The 19,484-nt window shown below is 62.6% G+C and overlaps 2 protein-coding genes across 3 annotated transcripts; both read right to left on the bottom strand.

Moving 5' to 3' along the window:
- On the bottom strand, positions 507–12,260 carry TCIRG1 (T-cell immune regulator 1, ATPase H+ transporting V0 subunit a3). The gene is made up of 20 exons (XM_018042922.1): positions 12,163–12,260; positions 9,826–9,946; positions 9,411–9,489; positions 8,120–8,340; positions 7,951–8,036; positions 7,545–7,671; positions 7,373–7,455; positions 7,157–7,250; positions 6,863–7,075; positions 6,052–6,196; positions 3,460–3,599; positions 3,202–3,359; positions 2,941–3,031; positions 2,344–2,462; positions 2,033–2,246; positions 1,598–1,720; positions 1,395–1,499; positions 1,203–1,320; positions 873–1,050; positions 507–789 (listed from the first exon to the last, which is right to left on the bottom strand). The coding sequence occupies exons 2-20, from the start codon at positions 9,940–9,942 to the stop codon at positions 711–713; spliced, it is 2,490 nt and encodes an 829-aa protein (XP_017898411.1). The 5' UTR covers positions 9,943–9,946; positions 12,163–12,260; the 3' UTR covers positions 507–710.
- On the bottom strand, positions 15,195–19,454 carry NDUFS8 (NADH:ubiquinone oxidoreductase core subunit S8). Of its 2 annotated transcripts, XM_018042920.1 has the most exons (8): positions 19,347–19,369; positions 18,561–18,691; positions 18,363–18,426; positions 18,224–18,274; positions 17,569–17,658; positions 17,300–17,472; positions 15,464–15,592; positions 15,195–15,380 (listed from the first exon to the last, which is right to left on the bottom strand). In XM_018042920.1, exons 2-8 carry the CDS (start codon positions 18,564–18,566, stop codon positions 15,249–15,251), a joined length of 645 nt encoding a protein of 214 aa, XP_017898409.1. In that variant the 5' UTR covers positions 18,567–18,691; positions 19,347–19,369; the 3' UTR covers positions 15,195–15,248. The 2 variants fall into 2 exon arrangements, with proteins under 2 accessions (XP_017898409.1, XP_017898410.1); XM_018042921.1 differs by lacking the exon at positions 18,561–18,691 and having other exon boundaries at positions 19,347–19,454.

Here is a 19,484-nt window from a genome sequence, read left to right as displayed (position 1 = left end):
TCTCTGCTCCAGAGCGTCGTGAGTGCTAGTGGCCAGTGCCAGCATAAGGACACGAGAATCTGGCCAATTCATGCCAAGCACCTCCCTCCACACCCTGAGTATCCCAGACATCATCCTACAGTTTGCATACCTCCAAGGACAGGGAGCTCACTCCCCCTGGTCCAGCCTGGGACAACAGTCATCCTGAGCTACAATGCGCTGGACACATCAGTCCTCTGTCCTACTTCTGCCCTCTTCCCCCCTTCCCTGAGTCTGGGGGTCCTGCCGATGTGCTGCTTGGGCCTCTGCTGACATCTTGAGGACCCAAATCCTAGATCAGTGCCTCCCACCTCTCCACACCCACACCAGCTTCAGCTGCAAAGACAGACCTCAGAGAGACACAGGCTGGGATGGTGTCCCTCAAACCAGAAGAGGCTCCCGAGGAAGGACTAGCCCAGCAAGAGCCCAGGCTCCTGCACTCCAGCCTCCCAGGCCCTGCCTCTCAGACAAGACCAAGACACCGGTCTTAGGCCTTCTTCGTCTTTATTATTTTTTTAACTCGGTCGCACCGTGTGGCATGTGGGATCTTAGTTCCCTGACCAGGGATCAAACTGTATTGGAAGCACCATCCCTGTATTGGAAGCATGAGGTCTTAACTGCTGAACCACCAGGGAAGTCCACCGCCTCAGTATTTGTTTCCTGCTTGGCACGGTAAGGGCAGGTCATGGGCATTACTCATCCTCCACAGCAAAGGTGAAGGGGCTCAGCTTGTAGCCGGAGCCCGAGTAGAACTTGTTCTGGAACTCCACCCTGGGGGAGGAGGAGAGCTGGTGAGAGGACCCCTGCCCCCGGCCCGCCCCCCGCGCTGCCCGCACCAGCCTGCGGCCTCTCACCAGTGCAGCCTCAGCGCGTGCAGGAAGGCTGAGAGCCCCTCCATCACCAGCAGGATGGCCACGGTCATCACGGCGAAGGCGGCAAAGACGGGGACCAGCACCACGGCCTCCACGCCCATCTCGCCACCCAGGCCCAGGCCAACTCGCATCACCATGGCCCACAGGACCTCCGACAGTTCTGCAGGTGCGGGAGGGAGCAGTGCCACCTTGGCGTCCCTAAGCTCATCCTCCCCGAGGGTCAGCAGAGGACCTCCCCCCCAACCCCCTTTCCAGACAGGGACGCTGGGAAGCGACGGGAGGAGATGTGTGGGAGGAGGCGCTGGGACTTACGGGCGTGGGCCAGGCTTAGGGCCCAGAGACGCAGGTAGGAGGCCGTGTTGGAGATGCAGCCGAGGCAGAACTCGATGGTGTGGATGGCCTGGTGCATGAATACCTCGGACAGGACGAACTAGGGGAACGAGCAGCAGTGAGGGGCAAGCCAGGCCGCTGGCCTCCGGCGACCCAGGGAGTCCCCATACCCACCTCTTCCTCCTCTTGGTCCCCCAGGCATCCGGCCTTCTCCTCATCAGAGTTCTGGCTGGCCACAGACACGTCGGGCTGGCCCAGGAGCCCGGCCTTGTCCTCATCCTGGAGGTGGGAGCATCAGCAGACACACGGCCCGGGTGGGCTCTCACAGCCCGGACGCAACCCGCCCCGCCCACCCCGCACGCCTCCCCTGCCCCTACCAGCAGTCGCCGCCTCCGAGACTGGCGGCGCTGGTGCTTCCGGCGCAGGAACAGGGGAGTGCCCAGCAGCAACACGGGCACCGTGGCCAGGGCCAGGACCACCAGGGTGGACTGCACCACCTCCTGTGAGGGAGGGCGGGAGTCAGCGCCCAGGGAGCCTGCCCCCCACTTCTCCGCCAGGGCCCCTCACGGAGCAGGGACACCACCCCACACGGAGTTCTGGGAGGGTGGCACCCCAGGCTTCCAGCACCCCTTCTGCTGGACCATCTCTGCTGGTCCTTCGACCTCCCTCCTCAGGTCTGCATCCCGCTTTCCAGACCAGGATCTGCAGCCAAGGGGCGGGGCCCCGTGGTGGGAGTGGGCCCACCTGGCCCCGCCCAAGGCCACACGCACCAGCCCTCCCACGCCCCACCCACCGGCCCCGGCCCCGCCCACCTGCCCCTGGAAGAGCTGCCGGTTGGTGGGGCTGCGCGAGAAGAGGAACATGTTGATGAAGTGGATCAGGATGCTGGGGGCCGTGGCAGCGCTGGCGGCCGTGAGGCGCAGCCACTTGTAGACGACCAGGAAGACCAGGTAGCCGAACAGCCCCAGCAGGAAGACCAGCTCGGGGAGGGTCTCCAGCAGCAGCCGGTGCCACTGGCCGAAGTGCCTGGGGCAGGGGCGAGGGGGCGAAGTACGGGGGAGCCGGGTCAACAGGCCACTCTGGCCCTGCTCGGGACCCCCAACCCCAGGACCCCGGCCCTCACACGTGGTTGAAGACTCCCAGGACCACCCCGAAGGTCATGTGGGTGACCCCCAGGATGACGGACATCTTCATCTTGAAGGAGTTGAGGAAGCTCAGGTGGTTGACGGCCAGGCTCCAGACCTGGGGGAGCAGGAGGGCCGGGGCGTCACGAAGGGGCCTCCCCACCTGAGTCTCATTGGCCTGTGTGTGCCCCTCCAGGGCCCCCTGCACAAGCCATCACCCACCCGATGAGCAGCAGAGTGGCATGGTTCAGAGCACAGCCTGGGCCCCTACCCCAGTTCCTCCTGGCTGGGCAACTCTGGGCATGTACCCTCAGCTTCCTCATCTGTGAAATGGGGAGAGTGTGCACTGACATGCACTCCGTGGAGTTGTCACAAGGACTGGACACAAAATCACTTCAACAAGGCCTCAGAACGGTGCCTGCCTGGCACAAAGGGGCTACATACAGAATACTGTCCTTATCAGGACTCACTTCTCTGCTTTTCAAGAGGCTGCAGTGTGGGCCCTGCCAGGCAGGCCCTGGTCTGGGAGGCACTGAGTGGGGAGACCAAACCCACCCTCCCACCCGCACCACCCCGGACGGATGGCCAGGACTCACAGGGTCGATGCCGAACGGGTAGGGTCCCAGGAAGACACCGGTGACGTTGGGGTCCAGGGCAAGCAGCTGGTGCTGGGCCAGGAAGGCATCGCTGTGACAAGAGTGGGGAGGGGGCGGTCAGGGGCCCAGGCGCCTCGGGGCTGCAGTAGGGGGCTGGCCGGGGCTCACCGGGCCAGGAAGGCATCGCTGTGACAAGTGGGGAGGGGGCGGTCAGGGGCCCAGGAGCCTCGGGGCTGCAGTAGGGGGCTGGCCAGGGCTCACCTCCAGCCGGACTGGTTGGCCATGGCTGCCACGCTCCAGCCCGAGGGGAAGATGGCCGTGGCGCGGCTGAAGCACTCGTTGTAAATGAAACCAGTGTAGATGGAGAACAGGCCCATGAGCAGCAGCAGGTAGCGGCCCCCGAAGAAGGTCCTCCAGATCTGGGGGTGTGGCTGTAGTGAGAGCTGGCCCCGGGCCCCGGCTGTGCCTGCACCCCCGCTTCTCCCCCACCCCCACCCCCAGCCCCCCGCCACTCCTCACCTCGTTCTGCGCTGACTTCACAGCCGGCTGGTTCTCGGCCAGCACCATGGCCAGGGCGAAGAGGAACATCAGCAGCCCATGGCCCACGTCACCAAACATGACAGCAAAGAGGAAGGGGAAGGTGATGATGGTGTAGGGTGCTGTGGGCGGAGGGGCCACGCAGTCAGCCATGACCCCGGTCCTGTATAGGGGCCCCCAAGCCAGGGGCCAGGGCCACAGGAGACACAAAGGTGGTGTTTGCCAGGCAGGGATGCCACACCGCTTGCCTGCATGCAAGAGCCAGCCATCTCCTAGCTGTGCAACCTTTGGCTAGTGTCTTAACCTCTCTGAACCTCCATCTCCCCATGGGCAAAATGGAGATAATAATACCACTACTTTCTGGGGCTACTAAAAATGAGACAGCAGGCCATAAAATAAATAAGTAATATAAACTCATTAGTTCTAGCTATTATTTATGAGAAGAGCTTTAAGGAGAAGCACAGAGAGCCCGATGGGAGTCCTGGCTGGCCCATGGCAAGTTCCAGAAGGCCAATTTGGTCACTTAATCTTTGGGGCCTCAGCTTCCCTTTAGCAAATGGGGAAAATTTCTCATAGATGTTAGGATTCTAATGCACATCCCAGTTATGGGTCAAATTGTGCACCCCCTCAAAGGTAGGTTGGAGTCCTAACCCCCCAGCTCCTTAGAAAGTGACCTCATTCGGAGGTACAATCTTTACAGATGTAACCAAGTGAAAACGAGGTCATTAGCATGAGTCCTAATCGAATATGACTGCTGTCCTTATAAAATGGGCGATTTGGACCTTAGACACAGACACTGGAGAAGGCCATGCAAATGTGAAGACGGCTGCCTCCCAGCCAAGGAGAGAGGCCTGAACAGAAGCCCCCTCAAGCTCTCAGGAGGAACCAGCCCTGCCAACACCCTGATCTCAGGTTCCCAGCCTCCGGAACGGAGAGACAATAAATACCCACCGTTGAAGCCTCCCCATCGGGGATGCTCTGTTTCGGCATCCGGAGCAAATGAATACCCCGGCAGAGCTATTGCTGAGAGCTGGGGGCGCATCAGCAGCCGCGGATATCTGGGGATCAGGCTGCTCCAAGCAGACTGCCACCTGCCAACGCAGCGGAACTACGGGCAGGCAAAGTGTGTGTGGTAGGGGAGTGCACATCAAGCTCCCAGGTGCTATCCTAGAGGGTCAGCAGGCCCCAGAGGACACGAGATCCGGGCCTTGGTCCACACAGCCCCAGATTCCACCCTCAGGTCCTGCTCGTACCACCTTCGGGGCCCCTAACCCTTTCTCTTGCCCACCGAGTGAGGCAGGACCCCTCCCTGGCCCCGGACTAAGTCCCCCTCCTGAAAGGGCCCTCCTCACGCTTCACCCCCAGACCCCTCCTCCAGGATCACATGGAGACGCCCTGCAGCCCTCACCCAGCGACACCGGGGACGCTGGGCCACTGGGCACACAGCAGCCAGCCTGCCTCAGGGGGAGTGCTGTCTGGAAGGAGAGGGACCAGGCAGGTGACAGGCCAGGTCCCACGGGCCTCGGGAAGGTGGCCGGGGCCAGGGAGGGAGGGAGCCAGTGCCCACTGGCCCCAGCATGGACCCAAACAAGAGGGGTGGCCACACCCAGCTCCCGCCTCCTGGGGGTGGGCACCATGCTGCCAAAGCTCTCACTTTTTGCCAAAGTCTTGGGAAAAGGCAGACTTTTGCCAAAACTCCCACTTTAAGCCCTGGTGCCTGCAGCATACGCTCTGCTCAGGGGGCACGGGGCCCTCAGCAGCTCTCTGTGGGCCCCTGCCAGATGCACCACTCTCTGAGCAGCAGCCTCTCCAGGCTGGTGAGCGCCCGGGATGTGCCAGGAGCTGACGGCCTCGCTGCCCACCTGCCAGGGCTGGCTGACAGCTGAGGGCACCGGGTGTGGAAGCCCTGCTCGTCGGCCTTGAGACAGACATGCTCCAGCGTGGCCGGACTTCACCCAGGACTGGCCCTGCTCAGCCGTCCCTTCCCCACACGCCTCCCCATCCCCTGAGGTCCCTTACTGGTTTCTCCCAGGAACACCTCTCTTAAGAGACCACTTGCAGCAGAGACCCCACCTCAGGGTCTGCTTCTGGGAAAACCTGACCCAACTTGAACCTCTCAACGTGTCTGGACAACATGGCCAAACAAAACATACGAGCAGATGGATTCTGGCCTCGTGGGCTGCTGGTTTGCAACCTTTGGTGACCATTCATCTTCCCAAGACTGCTCAGAGCTGAACCGTTATCTCCATTTCACAGATGAGGAAACTGAGGCTCAGAGAAGCTAAAAAACTCATCAAGGTAAGCAAGTAGGATCTTAAACCCAGGCCACTCCTGCTGCAAAGCTGTTGTTCTTTGTACAACTCAGCTGGCTCCCTTGTACATGTAAAAAGGTGGGGTTTGTTGGGGGTACACTCGAAGACCCCGGGCTCCCCCCAAGAGCATGAGAAGCAGAGCATCTCTCATCCCAGGAGGCGGGGGCAGCCCCAGCGTGGAGACATAGCCCTGCCAGCCTTCCACCCAGGGCAGCAGCTGACCCTCCCAAAGGCCGGGGCTGCGGGAGGCGGCGGCCCTCACCGGGGTTGACCTCCTGGTAGCGGCCCACACCGTAGGCGTCCACGATGCCCTGGAAGCTGGCCGTGAAGCGGTTGGTACGGATGAGCGTGGGGGGCATGTCCCGGCAGGGGATGCAGTGAACCACGGCGCTCACACCTGCTTCGCTCTGGGGCACCCGGCAGGCAGGCAGACAGACAGAAGGCTGATTGCAGGGGCCTCCAGGGGCCTTGGACCACCCTGCCGCCCAGCCAGGCAGAGCTGGAGAGGCAGACCACTGTGGGGACTCACTGGGTGGCAGCCCAGGGACCCGGGGCAGCCCCTTCTCTCCCTGTGAAACCGGACGACCAGCCCCACCTGCCCCCTGTTCAGGGGGCTTTAGAGACAGCCATAGACTGGCCCAGAAGTTACTTGGGAAACACAGGCGTGCTTCTCCCCATCCAGGTGGCTGGGGAGAAGGAGCCCCTTGTTGCCACCGGGGACCCTGCCTACAGTGGCCACCCCCGGGGAGGCAGGGTTGGCACACCCATTTCACAGATGAGCCCAAGGCTCCCTCCAATCAGCCCAAGGTCACAGCGCTGGCGCCTGCAGAACCTCGATCTGAACGTGGTTCTAACAACACCCAGCGTGGCCCGCAGGGTACGACCGCCCATCCTAAGGCCTCAGGGGAAGTGGGGGTGGGGAGAGGGCTTGCTGGGCCAGAGGCATCATGGAGGACTCCCTGGAGGAGGAGACCTGGTAAAGGCAGGGTACCCGTGGCACCAGGAATGTGAAGTGTGTTGTGAGGAGGGGCCCCTGCCTGGCAGTGTGGGCGGGCGGGAGGCCCCCCGCTCACCGAGCTGTCCTGCAGGGCCTGCTGCAGGGCGGGCAGGTCGCGTGTGGCACACCAGGCCTCGGCGATGAGGCACTTGTGCGTGGAGCTCATGCTGCACTGGTTGAGGGCCAGGTACACGGCCTTCATCTTGCGGATCTGCACCTGCCAGGACGGCAGCAGCCTCTGCACGCGGCCCAGCACCTGGCTCAGGAAGCGCTCTGTCTCCCCCAGGACCTGTGGCCAGAGCAGCTGGTCAGGGGGGTGGTGAGCCTGAGGGGTGGCAGCCAGAGGTCCACCCTGGCCGCGGGCACCCACCTCCTGCAGCTCCTGGCTCTGCTGTTGCAGCTGCTGCAGGGCTGCGTGCCGGGCCGCCTCCTCCTCCGCAAACGGGAAGACGTGGCAGTGGAAGCTGGCAGGGAGCCGGAGGGTGAGCAGGTGCCCGGGGTCCAGGCCACATGCGCGGGAGTGTGGAGGACGGCGCGGGCTCAGCGTGGGGTGTGGGGGACACCCAGGGCCCCGGGGGGTGCTCACCAGTCAGTGATCTTGCGGATCTTCTGCCCGATCTGCCCGCCCCAGTAGGAGATGAGGAAGGTCATCCACGTGGCAGGCTCACCCTGCGGAGGGGGGCCCAGGTCACCCTGCAGTCCCCGCGCCCGGAGGGCCGCACCCCCGCCCAAACAGCCCCCAGCCCGCGCCTGCGCACCGTCACTGGGTCCTCCAGCTGCTGCTCCGTCTCCCGGAAGCTGGCGATGAGGAACCCGCGGCAGGCCCTCCAGAGCAGGCGCTCCAGGGCCGCAGCCTTTTGGGGTTCCACCGCACCGGCCACGAAGCTGCGGGGCCAGGCGGGGCTGGGCAGGGGCTGCGCTGGGGCTGCGCTGACCTCCCCTCCCCTCCCCTCCACCTCGCCTGCCCATCCCAGCCAGGCACACCACCCCTCACTCCCACGGGGAAGGCAGGAGCCCACCCGGCACACGCCAGGACGGGAGAAACCTGTATGGCAGACGAGAATCCCAGGCCCGAGGGAGGAGAAGGCAGGGGTCAGTCTGAGGGAGCACTGGACAAGGAGTCTGCACTGGGCCAGAAAGAGCGCCAAGCTGCCCCTCACTTACTTGACCCTCAGGTCCTGGTGTGGCTCTCCGGGGGCCTGGAGCAGGGGGGTCCTTTCCGAGGGCCCATCGGTGTGGGTGGCCGCCACCTAGGAGCCGAGAGGCCCCATGAGCCCCAGGCTGGGGGCCGAGCACTCCCGCCCCGTGTCCCTGCCCGGGGGGCTACACTGACCGGGGGGCTGTGGCCTTGGCCCAGTACAGCCGCGTGGAGCTGCAGCTGGTGCCACTGGGCCCGCAGGGCCTGCTGGTTACCCCGAACATCCCGGAGCTCCTGAGCCAGGCGGTCAGTCTCCTCCTGGATGCGCAGAAGGTCGCGGGGCGGGGGGGCCGGCAGCCCCGCCTCGGGCAGAGGCAGCGTCAGCCCAGCCCGCCGCACCTCCTCCTGCAGGAAGGCTGGGTGAGGAGGGGAGGAGTGTCAGGGGGCGCCACTCAGGGGCCTCCACCAGCTAATGGCCACTACTAGCCAAGGGCTGGAGGGCTTCCCCAGAGGTTCATCAGGCAAAAAATTCCGCCTGCCAGTGCAGCAGACGCAGGAGACCCGGGTTCGATCCCTGGGTCGGGAAGATCCACTGGAGGAGGAAATGGCAACCCACTCCAATCATCTTTCCTGGAGAATTTCACGGACAGAGGAGCCTGGTGGGCTGCAGTCCATGGGGTCACAAAGAGTCAGACACGACTGAGCAGCTGAGCACACAGACAGCCAAGGGCTGCTAACGTCGAGATGATTCTAACCATCACCTCAAATTCCCCTGGCCACCAGCCAACTGATTCACTGAGTCCAAGACCCCAGAAAAACCTCAGACTAAACCTCCACCCCTGCGGGTTTACTCTGCTTCCCCGCCCGGGGCTCTTCTGGGCTGCTCTCCGTCCATCCCCAGCCCCTGGCCTGGGTCCCACAGCAGGCGGCCTAGCGCTACAGGGCCTCGGACAGCAGCTTGCATGCAGGCCCACGGACGACCTCCCTGACTACTTAAAACCTATCAGGCAAGCTAACCGTTAACCAGACATGCTCTATCCTCCTACTGTGCTGGGTCCTCCTGGGAGGGGCTTCTGGAACACAACCCAGAGCAGGGGTCCTTCTTGCCCAGAAGCTACTCCTTGGCGCACCGAGCCAAGACTGGTGGCCTCTGCTCACCCCAGTCCACCTGCAGCAGAGAAAGTTCTGTCCATGCTTCGCTCCTGCTTAGAGACCTACAGGTAGCTCTCAGCATCTGCAGGACGATGTCCCGAGTCCTCACTCAGCGCTCAAGGGCTCGTCCGAACCCTGGCCTGGGCATCAGCTCAGCTCACTCAAGAACACCCCACAGAGCCCAGCTGCCCTGGCCTGGCTCTGCAGGGCCTGGCCTGGCTCTCCCTTCTCTGCCTTCCAACTGGGTGCCTGGGACTCTTCCTTTCAGACCAAGCTCCACTGGCACCTCCTCTGGGAAGTCTGCCTGGGGTGCACGGGCCCAGGGCCAACTCACTGAAGGTCTTCTCCAACTCTTCGCAGCGCCGAACATCCACCACAAAGCGTCTCTGGAAGGCACTCACTGAGGCGTTGAGCTGTGGTTGTGCATGGAAGGGTCAGTATTCCAGGCCGGGGGGGGCCAAGGAGGTCCCCCACAAAGGCAGGCTGGCTCTCCTTAGGCTGACCACACCATGAACCTCCCGAGGCCCAAGTGAGGACAACAAGGCCCTACGTGGACCAGGGCTGAGGAGGCCTGGCTAAACCCAGCCTGGGGGAGGCATGAGTAAAGACAGCCTTCCTGAGAACAGAGCACCCAGGGGCAGAGGCCACCGGGATTCAAGCTGGGCCGGGGATCAGTATAGGGTGATGGCCCACACTCTGGGACGCCCAGGGACGAGGCCTCCCCCAACGCCCATCTCGGCCCCACTCACATCCCTGAACTCCACCAGGCCCAGCTCCCCGAGCTGGCTCACGCAGGTGTAGGCGGCAGCTGTGGGCAAGAAGAGCTGGACCAGTGCCACCTCCTCACTCCGGAACATGGAGCCCATGGTCCTGCGGGGCAGGCAGGCATGGGGGCTCAGGCTGGGAGGCAGGAAACAGGCAGCTGCCCACTGCCTAGGAACTCCATGCTCCTATGGTCCTCCAAGGTGCTGTCATCTGACAGATGGGGAAACTGAGGCCCAGGGTGGCTCGGCAGGGTGCTGAGGTCACACTGGAAGCAGGCAGCGCACCTGACCCCATGGCCGGACCCAGAGTCCAACACCAAGCTCCTCCCCAGCTGGGTCTGACTTGTCTGAGACCCCTGCACCCCCTGCCCCGGCGGCTCCTGGTGACACTGGCTCTTCTCACACCTGGCCCCATCTCCTGTTGTCCCCTCTCCGTGACCTGCCCTCACCTCTTCAGGGCCCCAGGTCAAAGGCCACCTCCAGAGCTGGCCTTCTGACCTGCCGCGGCCAGCTGGAGCCTTCGCCTTTCGGCCCCAGGGAGCACCATGACAAGGACACGGGGCTGAGGTCTGGCCTGGCCCCTCGGCAGTCAGAGCCTGCCTCTTCCCTGAGGCATTTGTGTGCTGAGGGGGTGGGGGCCACCCCGGGGCCTCGGGGAGGACACAGGGGATGGGCAGGGCCTCTGAACAAGGAGGACCTTCCCCTGGGGCCTGGGCAGCCCCGCCACAGCCCTGGGAGGAATCCTCCAGGTGTCGAAACCAGGGAAAGTGAAACTATGGAAACTGAATGGGCAGGAAGGGCCCGGTGGTGGCTCTGCTCCAATGTCAGTGGGGGAGGCTCCCCTGGCCTCCGATGGGCCCCGTGGACGCCCAGCTCACAGGCCAGGACTCCGCGGCCACTGCCCTGGGGGCCCAGAGCCGGCCCCCAGCCCCTCTGTGGGACTCTGCTTCCTTAGCTCTCCCATTGATGGGGGGAAGGGGAAGCGCTGGGCGAGGGCCCCGCTGAGGGTGAACGTTTGGCGCCAGAGTGCCCCACCCGCAGCCTGGGCTGGAGCCACCTAGCGGGTCACTTCCTCCCCTGGGTCTGGTTAACTTAAGAGTAAATAGGAAAAGCAGCCCCTTCCCAGTGGAGAGAGTCGGCTGGGGGCCCTGAATAGGGGAGGGTGGGTGAGCGGCCCAGGGATGGAGGCTCTGAGCCCTGCCCAAGCTGGGATTAGCTGTGTGTCCTTGGGGGACTCTCCCACCCTCTCTGGGCCTCCACTTCCTCTTTGAGTGAACGGAACCTGGCCACCAAGCAGAGGCAGAACCTGGTGGGGAGATAAAAATAACCAGGGTCCCCATGTACCTTGTCACCTCCACTACCTCATTTAAAACTAACAGCAGGCCTCGGGGGAGGGGGCACTGCACCCCTGTTTTATAGACTGGTCAGCAGGTGGCCAAGCCAGGCAGGAGCCCGGGCTGCAGGTTTGGAAGTTCCGGCCCAACGTGGGTCCTCAGGGGGAGGGTTGTTCCTTGCCCCAGGCACCCTGAAAGGTGAGGCTGGCCAAATGAGGGGTTGCAGGGAGCTAGATCCGGGATGGTGGCGGGTAGCAGTCCTGGACAGCTGCTGTGACCAGTCCGGCCTGGTACCCGTCTCACAGGGCCCCGGGGCCCGGCCCTTCCCTTTGGTGGTCAAGCACAGGAGTCCAGAGACCTGGTCAGACCCCTCCCCTGGCATTTCAGCCCTCCACCGGCTCATCCCCTCCCCCTCCTCTACCCTGGCCGCTGCTGAGCCAGGACCCACCCCCCACGACATTTACAGAGCAAATGAAGGGGCCGAGGTCCTTCAGGGTCCAAACTAGTCACTTTGTGCCCCTCGCCTCTTTCTCCCTTGGGAGGCTGAAGGCTAAGGCTAGCTCCTCCGGACACCTCTCCTCTGAGCCCCTGGCTCGCCGCGATGAGCCGCGCTGCAGGCAAGGGTCTGCGCTCTCTTCTACCTCTGCCTCTGCCTAGTTGGGTTGGGCCTCAGTTTCCGCACCTGTAGAATGGGTCCCTCCCTCCAAGGAAGACGCAGCAGAGAAAGCTCTGAGCACAGCCTGGCCCGGCAGAGCCAGGCCACAGGGGGGTCACAGGCTGTTAACACCCCCATTCTCCTCCTCTTCCTCCTCTGAGTCGCGTCTGTGCACCCCCACCCCCCACCAAGGGCTGACACACGCGGGCCTGCGGACTGAGCTGCCTCTACTGATCCACACGGATGGGGGCGCCAAGACTCCCTTCCGGGGCGGAGGGAAGCGAGGGCGGCAGGCAGAGCGGGGGGCCCTGTAGCCCTCGCTGGGGCACTCACCCCAGGTCGGCCTCACGCGGCACTGCTCGGCTCCGCTCTGATCTCCTGGCTCAACTTCTCTCTGCCTCCGCGGCGCCCACGCAACTCACTTTTCCGGACGGGCGGGGCCGGGAGGGGCGGGGCCAGGGAAGCCCCGCCCCCGGGTCGCCGTGGACCCGCCCCGGAGTCCTGGAGTCGGTGCAGGAGCCCAGCCGGAGGGCGGGTGAGAGGCAGACCTCCGGCTGAGCCCTCGCTTCTTCGCCCCCCGGGTGGGAAACCATTCCGAGCCCTGAGCCGCCTAATCCGGGCAAGGAGGCCCAGACCCCAGGGCAGACACTGGGGCCCACCGTGCACGTCTGCAAGGCTGGGATGTGGGGAAGTGCTCAGCCCAGGCCCAGGGGGCTACCTGGCAGGACTTCCACCACCTGGGCCTGTGGCTGATAGGATCCCCAGTAGGCTCAGACCTGGGGCCCGAGACCCACGTGTCCCCACCTCTGGGACCCCTTCCCACGAGTGAGGCTGTAGTCACACAGGTCCTGTTCTCTTCCTGTTTCTGAGAGCCCGCCTGGACTCCAGGCCCAGTGCTCTGGGCCCTTGGGTGGGCGGCTGCCCTTCTCTGGGCCTCTTCCCTCAGTGGCAGCAGGATGCCCATGGCCAGGCAGCAGACCGCAGCTGCAGGTGCTGGGCAGTGCTCTGCCCTCACTCTCGCTTCTCCTGTGACCGGACTTGTCCCTGGGTCCTCAATCCTATTAGCTTCATGCAGCATATCCGGTCCCAGCCTGTGGGTCACCACTGTCCAGCTTCCTGCACTTTGAACTGGCCAAGACTGTACCCACTGGGTCAGCTCTGGTGATCCTTGAACCCCCACAGCAGAGGAAGGGCCTCTGGTGGTGGTGGTGGTGTAGTTGCTAAGTCGTGTCCAATTCCTGTGACCCCATGGACTATAGCCTGCCAGGCTCCTCTGTCCCTGAGATTCTCCAGGCAAGAATACTGGAGTGGGTTGCCATTCCCTTCTCCAGGGGATCTTCCCGACCCAGAAATGGCACGTGGGTCTCCTGCATTGCAGGCAGATTCTTTCCCAACTGAGCTACAAGGGAAGCCCAAGGGCCTGTGAGGGGTGGGCAAATGGAGCCCTAGAGCTGGGGCCTGGAAACTGAGTCACAGCCAAGGTGTCTTCCGAAGAGTGGGGACACTTTTGGTAGGGTTATTTTCAAGGAGAAACTTCGACACAGCTGCACTGAGTACCGCTGGGGGCCTCAGGTCAGTGCTTCCCACCCAGGACAAACTGGAACTCTAAACATGTTTCAAAATGGCCTTAGAGCTGACCCGGCAGTGAGGGAAGGAATTAAGTCAGAAGCTAGACAGGCTCATCTGTGGTGCTAGAGAAGACTCTTGAGAGTCCCTTGGACAGCAAGATCAAACCATTCAATCCTAAAGGAAATCAACCCTGAATATTCACTGGAAGCACTGATACTGAAGCTCTAATACTTTGGCCACCTGATGCAAAGAACCAGCTCATTAGAAAAGACCTCAACGCTGGAAAAGATTGAGGGCAGGAGAAGGCAACAGAGGGCAAAATGGTTGGATGGCGTCATCGACTGAATGGATATGAGTTTAAGCAAACTCCAGGAAATGGTGAAAGACAGGGAAGCCTGGTGTGCTGAAGTTCGTGGAGTCAGAGTTGGACACAACTGAGTGACTGAACAATTTTCCTGTGTACACAAACAGACTCCATGTCAAGCGTCTAATACTGGGTACGTCTAATAAAAGCAAAACTAGAAGTGATTTAGGATATTTGAGCCTGCCTCTGACAGCTGGCCTGGTTTTTGGAGTTCCTTCTCCCAGCAGCCGCCAGGACTAGCAGTGCTGAACTCACGGTCACTCCCAGGGCTCAAGTTGTCCTTTCCGGTCCTGTACTTACTTCTGAGCCACTTTGTGGATTATAAGGGCCCCAAAACTTTGGCCAGTGGTGGGACCACACAGGTCCTAGGAGATGGCCCAGCAGGGCCTGGTAAGCAGGCCCAGATGTCAGCAGGTGATCTGAGAAAGGGGGCTCTCCAGGAATGAGTTGGGCAAAGTCTGGGCTTCTCTGCTGCAGGCCTTCTCAGAGCCTTGAATATGCTCCCGGACAAAGCCTGTCCCAGAAGGGAGAGGCCCCCTTGGGGCACTGCCTACACTTACTGATCCAAAGAACACCCTGCCCCTTCTAAGAAGCATCTGGAGAGATTAGTGTTTTGTAAAAAAGCACTTTTGGAAATGATGAAGGGAATTCTTGATATCTCTCAGACCTGTTAGTTTTTTCAAGATGCGTGCTGTGTGATCCTGAGCAAGTCACTTCACCTCTCTGAGCCAGCTTCCTCACTGCTGAGAATGAACTGAAATGCTCTCACATGCTCAGCACCAAGTCAGAAGGGGTTGTTGTGGGGGCTGTCCTGCCGCCACTGGGCTTGCGTGTGGCCCCAGAAGGAACCACATCGCTTTGCTGGGGCTACAAAGCAGAAGTCCTGAGCAGCGGAGGCCACACCAGCAGTCTGCCCTGAGGAACTTGGGGAGGAAAAGGGATGTGGCTGGAGGACAGGCAAAGCCAGCTCACGGGCAGCAGGGCTTGTGTCATCCCCCCGTGGCCGTTACCCCAGCGCAGGCTTCCCCCACCCCGCCCCCAGCAAGGATGCCCTGGCCTGTCCAAGTTCCTGCTACCTGACCTACTTCTGCCTGAGGTTGGACAAACAAGACTTTGCCCAACTTATTACCGGAGACTCCCCTTTCTCAGCAGGCTCTAGGTTCTCAAGAGTCTCAGCTGTGGGTGGGCCTCAGGAGAGGACAGACCCCGGCCTCACCAACTGATCACTCAGGATTATGCAAACAGTGGCCTGAGCCGACCTTCAGCTAAGCCTTTGCAGAATATGCCTGGGAAGACGTGTGGGCCGCAGGCTGCTGTGGGCCGGGCCCAGCGGGTCGCACAGGTAAGGCAACTCGGTCCAAGAATCTGATCCACCGGAAGAATCCACAGGCTGCGGATGGTCCCGGCTCAGACAGCAGACGCATGACAGAGGTGGCGGGGGAGGTCAGAGCTTTTTATTGGGCAGGAGAGGCCGCGGGCCGGCCGGTCATCGGTAAAGGTAGTCGGCCTGGATGTTGGCAGCGATCTCGGCCTCCCACTTGTCCCCGTTGTTGAGCAGCTTCTCCTTGTTGTACAGCAGCTCCTCGTGCGTCTCCGTGGAGAACTCGAAGTTGGGGCCCTGCAGGCGCAGAGCAGGCGCAGTTGTCAGGCCCCTCCCAGGAGCTCCTGCCCCCTCCTCCCCCGCCGCGGGGCCCCGCCCACCTCCACAATGGCGTCCACGGGGCAGGCCTCCTGGCAGAAGCCGCAGTAGATGCACTTGGTCATGTCGATGTCGTAGCGCGTGGTCCGGCGGCTGCCATCGGCCCGCGGCTCAGCCTCGATGGTGATGGCCTGGGCGGTGGCACAGGGGACTGTCACCTGCCAGCCACATGGCCCCTGGCACAGGATCCAGCCCCGCATGGGCCTACAGAGAGGCCCCTCTGTCGTCCACTCTCCATCCTCGTGGGCCTTTCCTGACTCCCCTCCTAAGAGGCCACCTGGCACAGCCATGACGCCGGCCTCTGCGTGCCTGCCCGAGCTGACACTCTCATCTGCTATCTGCCAGCACCTCCTGCCTGAGAATGCGAGTCCCACGAGGAGAGGGCTGCTGCCTGCCTGGCACACCAGGGCACAGAGTCTCACCCTGTAAATAATGCCCACTTTCTAGTGACTATATGTTGAACAACCCTCCCAACTACCAGGGCACAGAGTCTCACCCCCCCCCCCCCGGGGGGGTCTCACCCTGTAACTATATGTTGAACAACCCTCCCAACTACCAGGGCACAGAGTCTCACCCCCCCCCCCCGGGGGGGTCTCACCCTGTAAATAATGCCCACTTTCTAGTGACTATATGTTGAACAACCCTCCCAACTACACCTAGTTATCTCCATTTAATGGATGAAAAAACTGAAGCTCAGAAAGGTGGAGTGCCTTCCCAAAGCCACCGAGTAAACAGACTCAAACACAGGTCCTTAACTCTCAGTTCCTGGGGGCAGCCTGGCACTGGCTGAAGGAAGGGGTGGCCCAGGGCTTCCCCAGAGGCGAGGACCTTCAAAGGGATGTGGCCATGGCCCTGAGATGTCCCCAGGAGCGTAAGGCCCACCGCTCACAGTGGGACCTTGGGCTAGTAGCCTCTCTCTTTGTGCCTCAGTTTCCTCCTCTATAAAAATGGGGATAATAACCCTGACCACCTAGAGCTGTTGCAGAGAGAGGTCGTGAGCTTGGCACAGTACTGGTCTATGGTTGGCACTCACTGCCTGGATGCCACTGGTATTTCTTGGGGGGGGGAGGGGGCTCCTACATGCTACAGAGACTGGGGACCACAAGGCCACAGCCCATGGGCTGCAGAACCTGGGATTGGTGCAGGAGCTGAGCCAGGACTCGGACGGGAGCCGTCCTGAGTCACAGAGACATGGCTGGAGCAACCGCTGAGAGGGGGACGCTGTGTGGACAGTCAGGACCCCTGTGCCTGCTGGGCACCTGCCGGGCACATACACCACCCGAGCGCCCCCACTTTGTCTGTTTCTGAACCCACAGGCCGTGACTCTCAGCAGTCCGTGCGGGACCCTCCTACAGAACCAAATGCCAGGGGCTCAAAGGAACCGCAGCCAGGGGCAGCGAGTGCCCCGCTGTGGTCCGAGTGTCCCCGGGTCCGGCCCTCTGAAGGGCACATGTGTAGGCAGGGCTCCTGACACTGCTGCCGCCCATGTCAAAGTGGAGACCTTCAAGTGCTGCCTCATGGCTCCGGCCTGGCTCTCACACTCACGACCAGACCCCCTAGGACAGGCCACAAGTGTATCTCATAGTCTGCTCAGGATTGGAAGCTTCCCTCCATTGACTCACCACCTCTGAGTCGGCTCCGGCAACAAGGCCTCATGGTTCCTATCACGGGACAAGTGGCTCAGAGTGGGAGGGGACTTCCCTGGGGACACACACTCAGCAGGGGGTTGAGAAATGGGACCCAGGGCTGCCCACTTCTCTCTCTCTCTACAGCAGACTGCGGCCTCCCCCTCCCAGCGGCCGGGGTCAGGGTGGCGGTCATCCAGGGTCAGGGCGTACCTGGGCTGGGCAGACGGCCTCACAGAGCTTGCAGGCGATGCAGCGCTCCTCCCCGGACGGGTAACGGCGCAGTGCGTGCTCCCCGCGGAAGCGCGGGCTCAGCGGGCCCTTCTCAAAGGGGTAGTTGATGGTGGCAGGCTCGCGGAACAGGTAGCTCAGGGTCATGCCCAGGCCTGGGGGCGGCACAGGCACCGTGGGGGGGCCCCTCCTCCCTCACACATCTCTATCCCCCCGGGGCCCGCCTCAAGCCTCCTGTCCCCCGGGCCCACCTCGGATGAGCTCGGTCCACAGCAGGGTCTGTGCTGCCCGGTCGGTCACCGACTTCATGTCCATCGAGGGCTCCCGCAGGTTCACATACTCTGCAGGGGAGGCGGGCAGAGAGGCCATGGCAGGGGCCACGCACAGGCCCTCTTCAAGGACTCCAGCGCAGGAGATGAGGCCTGGCCTCCTAGACATAAGAGCTGGGTCCCTGGGGGGCTTGTTCATTCACCAAATGCCCCTTGCCTCAGTAAGCAACCCTCGAGGCTGGCCTCCGGCCACGGGCAGTCCTGGCCTGCTTCTCCCTGCGCCTGTGAGGCCATCCAGGCCTGGAGGGGATGCAGGTGGGGCTTGGGTGCTCGCGTCCTGAGGAGGAGGTACAGGCTCCCAGGGTTCACACCTGGCAGCCCCCTCCTTGTCCCACGTAGGGAGGGTCTGAGATCATATGTATAGCCACAGGGAAGGACCACCCCCCCACATGCCCTGCAATAACAGACCCCACCCCCATGAATCATCTTGATCACCCGCTTCATTTTACAGAGGGGAAACTGAGGCTCCGAGAGGGGGAGCCCCCAGCAAAGCCAGGAGGAGAACCCAGGCCTTCTCCCCTGCCCCTGGCAGGACCATGATCACCAAGCCTGAGGCTCGAGGCACCCCGGGACTCACTGTAGGTGGCTGCCACTGCGCTGCTGTGGAGGCCCCGGCCACTGGCATGCCCTGCAAGGAGAAGGGTTACACCGTGCAGATGTGACCTCGTGCCAGGAGGCTGGGCCCCCACACCCAGGAAAGGTGCCCTTGGTCCTACCTGCACGTGCGGCCTGGGCCTGGGCCAGGGCCCGAAGCAACACGGGCATGGTCAGGCAGCGCATCTGTGGGGTGTGAAAAGAGAGGCAGGCACAGGTGGGTCCCAGACAGGTATGATCCTCCCCACATGAAACTCTAGCACAGCAGGTGCCCCGACCCTTGACCCCAGAGGCACTGTGGCATCTTGTCCCCTGCTCACCCTCATTCCTGTCAAAGGCACAGATGGCCTTCCTGTGCCCAGGAGCTGCCCCTCTCAGCCTCCAAACTGACCCAGGTAATACTGCCAACCGCCACAGCACTTATTGAGAGCTCGCCGTGCCAGGCACAGTGCTAGGGGTCACAGATGAGACGCTCAGTCATGTTAAGTGACTTGCCCAAAGTCGCACACTGAGGGGGCGTTCGTGATGTGAACCCAGGCCAAACCCCGCCCTTTACATCCCCCAGCCTTCCCCTGCTGGAACCCCTTAAAGCCTTAAATAACCCTCAAGATCAAATTCCTCTCCCCCGCCCCCCGCATCAAGGTCCTTCTGGAACTGCCTCCCTGCCTGCCGAATGACCTTGGGTTTTCTCATCTGTGATAAGGGGGTCACGGGGATGGAGGGGGGCTCGAAGAGGCCACGTGTTTAGCCCAGAGCCTGGCACTTGGCCAGAGCCGCAAAGTGCTCTTCCCGTGACATGCGACCTCCGGCGGGCCCATTTCTTTCGACCGCTGACTTCAGGGCTAGGTGCCCAACCCGGTTCCTTCCTTGACTTTCCTCCCGACCTCTGACCCCACGGAGCCGGCGGCGCATGCGCCCTGGTGGCCGCCAGCGTCTCGGTCACCCCCGCCCCGGCTGCACGCCCAAGGACACGGCGGCCGCGCGTGCTGAGCAGGCCGAGGTGAAACATGGGCGCGGAGCCGGCAGGGCCCACGGGGGCCGCACCCGCGCCCCCCGACGCCGCGCTGCCTAGACGCGGCCTTAAGGGCTGAGACTGCATCACCCACCTTGAAGTGCGGCCGCTCTGTCCGGTGCAGCGCGGCCCGTCCGCCGAGAGGCGGAGCCTGCCTCCCGGGACGCTGCCATTGGACCGGCTGGCTTCGCCATTTCCGTGCTGACTCTCCATGGCGTGGTCTGATTGGCTG

Source organism: Capra hircus, chromosome 29 (genome assembly GCF_001704415.2).
Source record: "Capra hircus breed San Clemente chromosome 29, ASM170441v1, whole genome shotgun sequence".
Lineage (NCBI taxonomy): Eukaryota > Metazoa > Chordata > Mammalia > Artiodactyla > Bovidae > Capra > Capra hircus.
The sequence above is the reverse complement of the archived record's forward strand: the minus strand, read 5'-3'. Positions and strand labels throughout refer to the sequence as shown.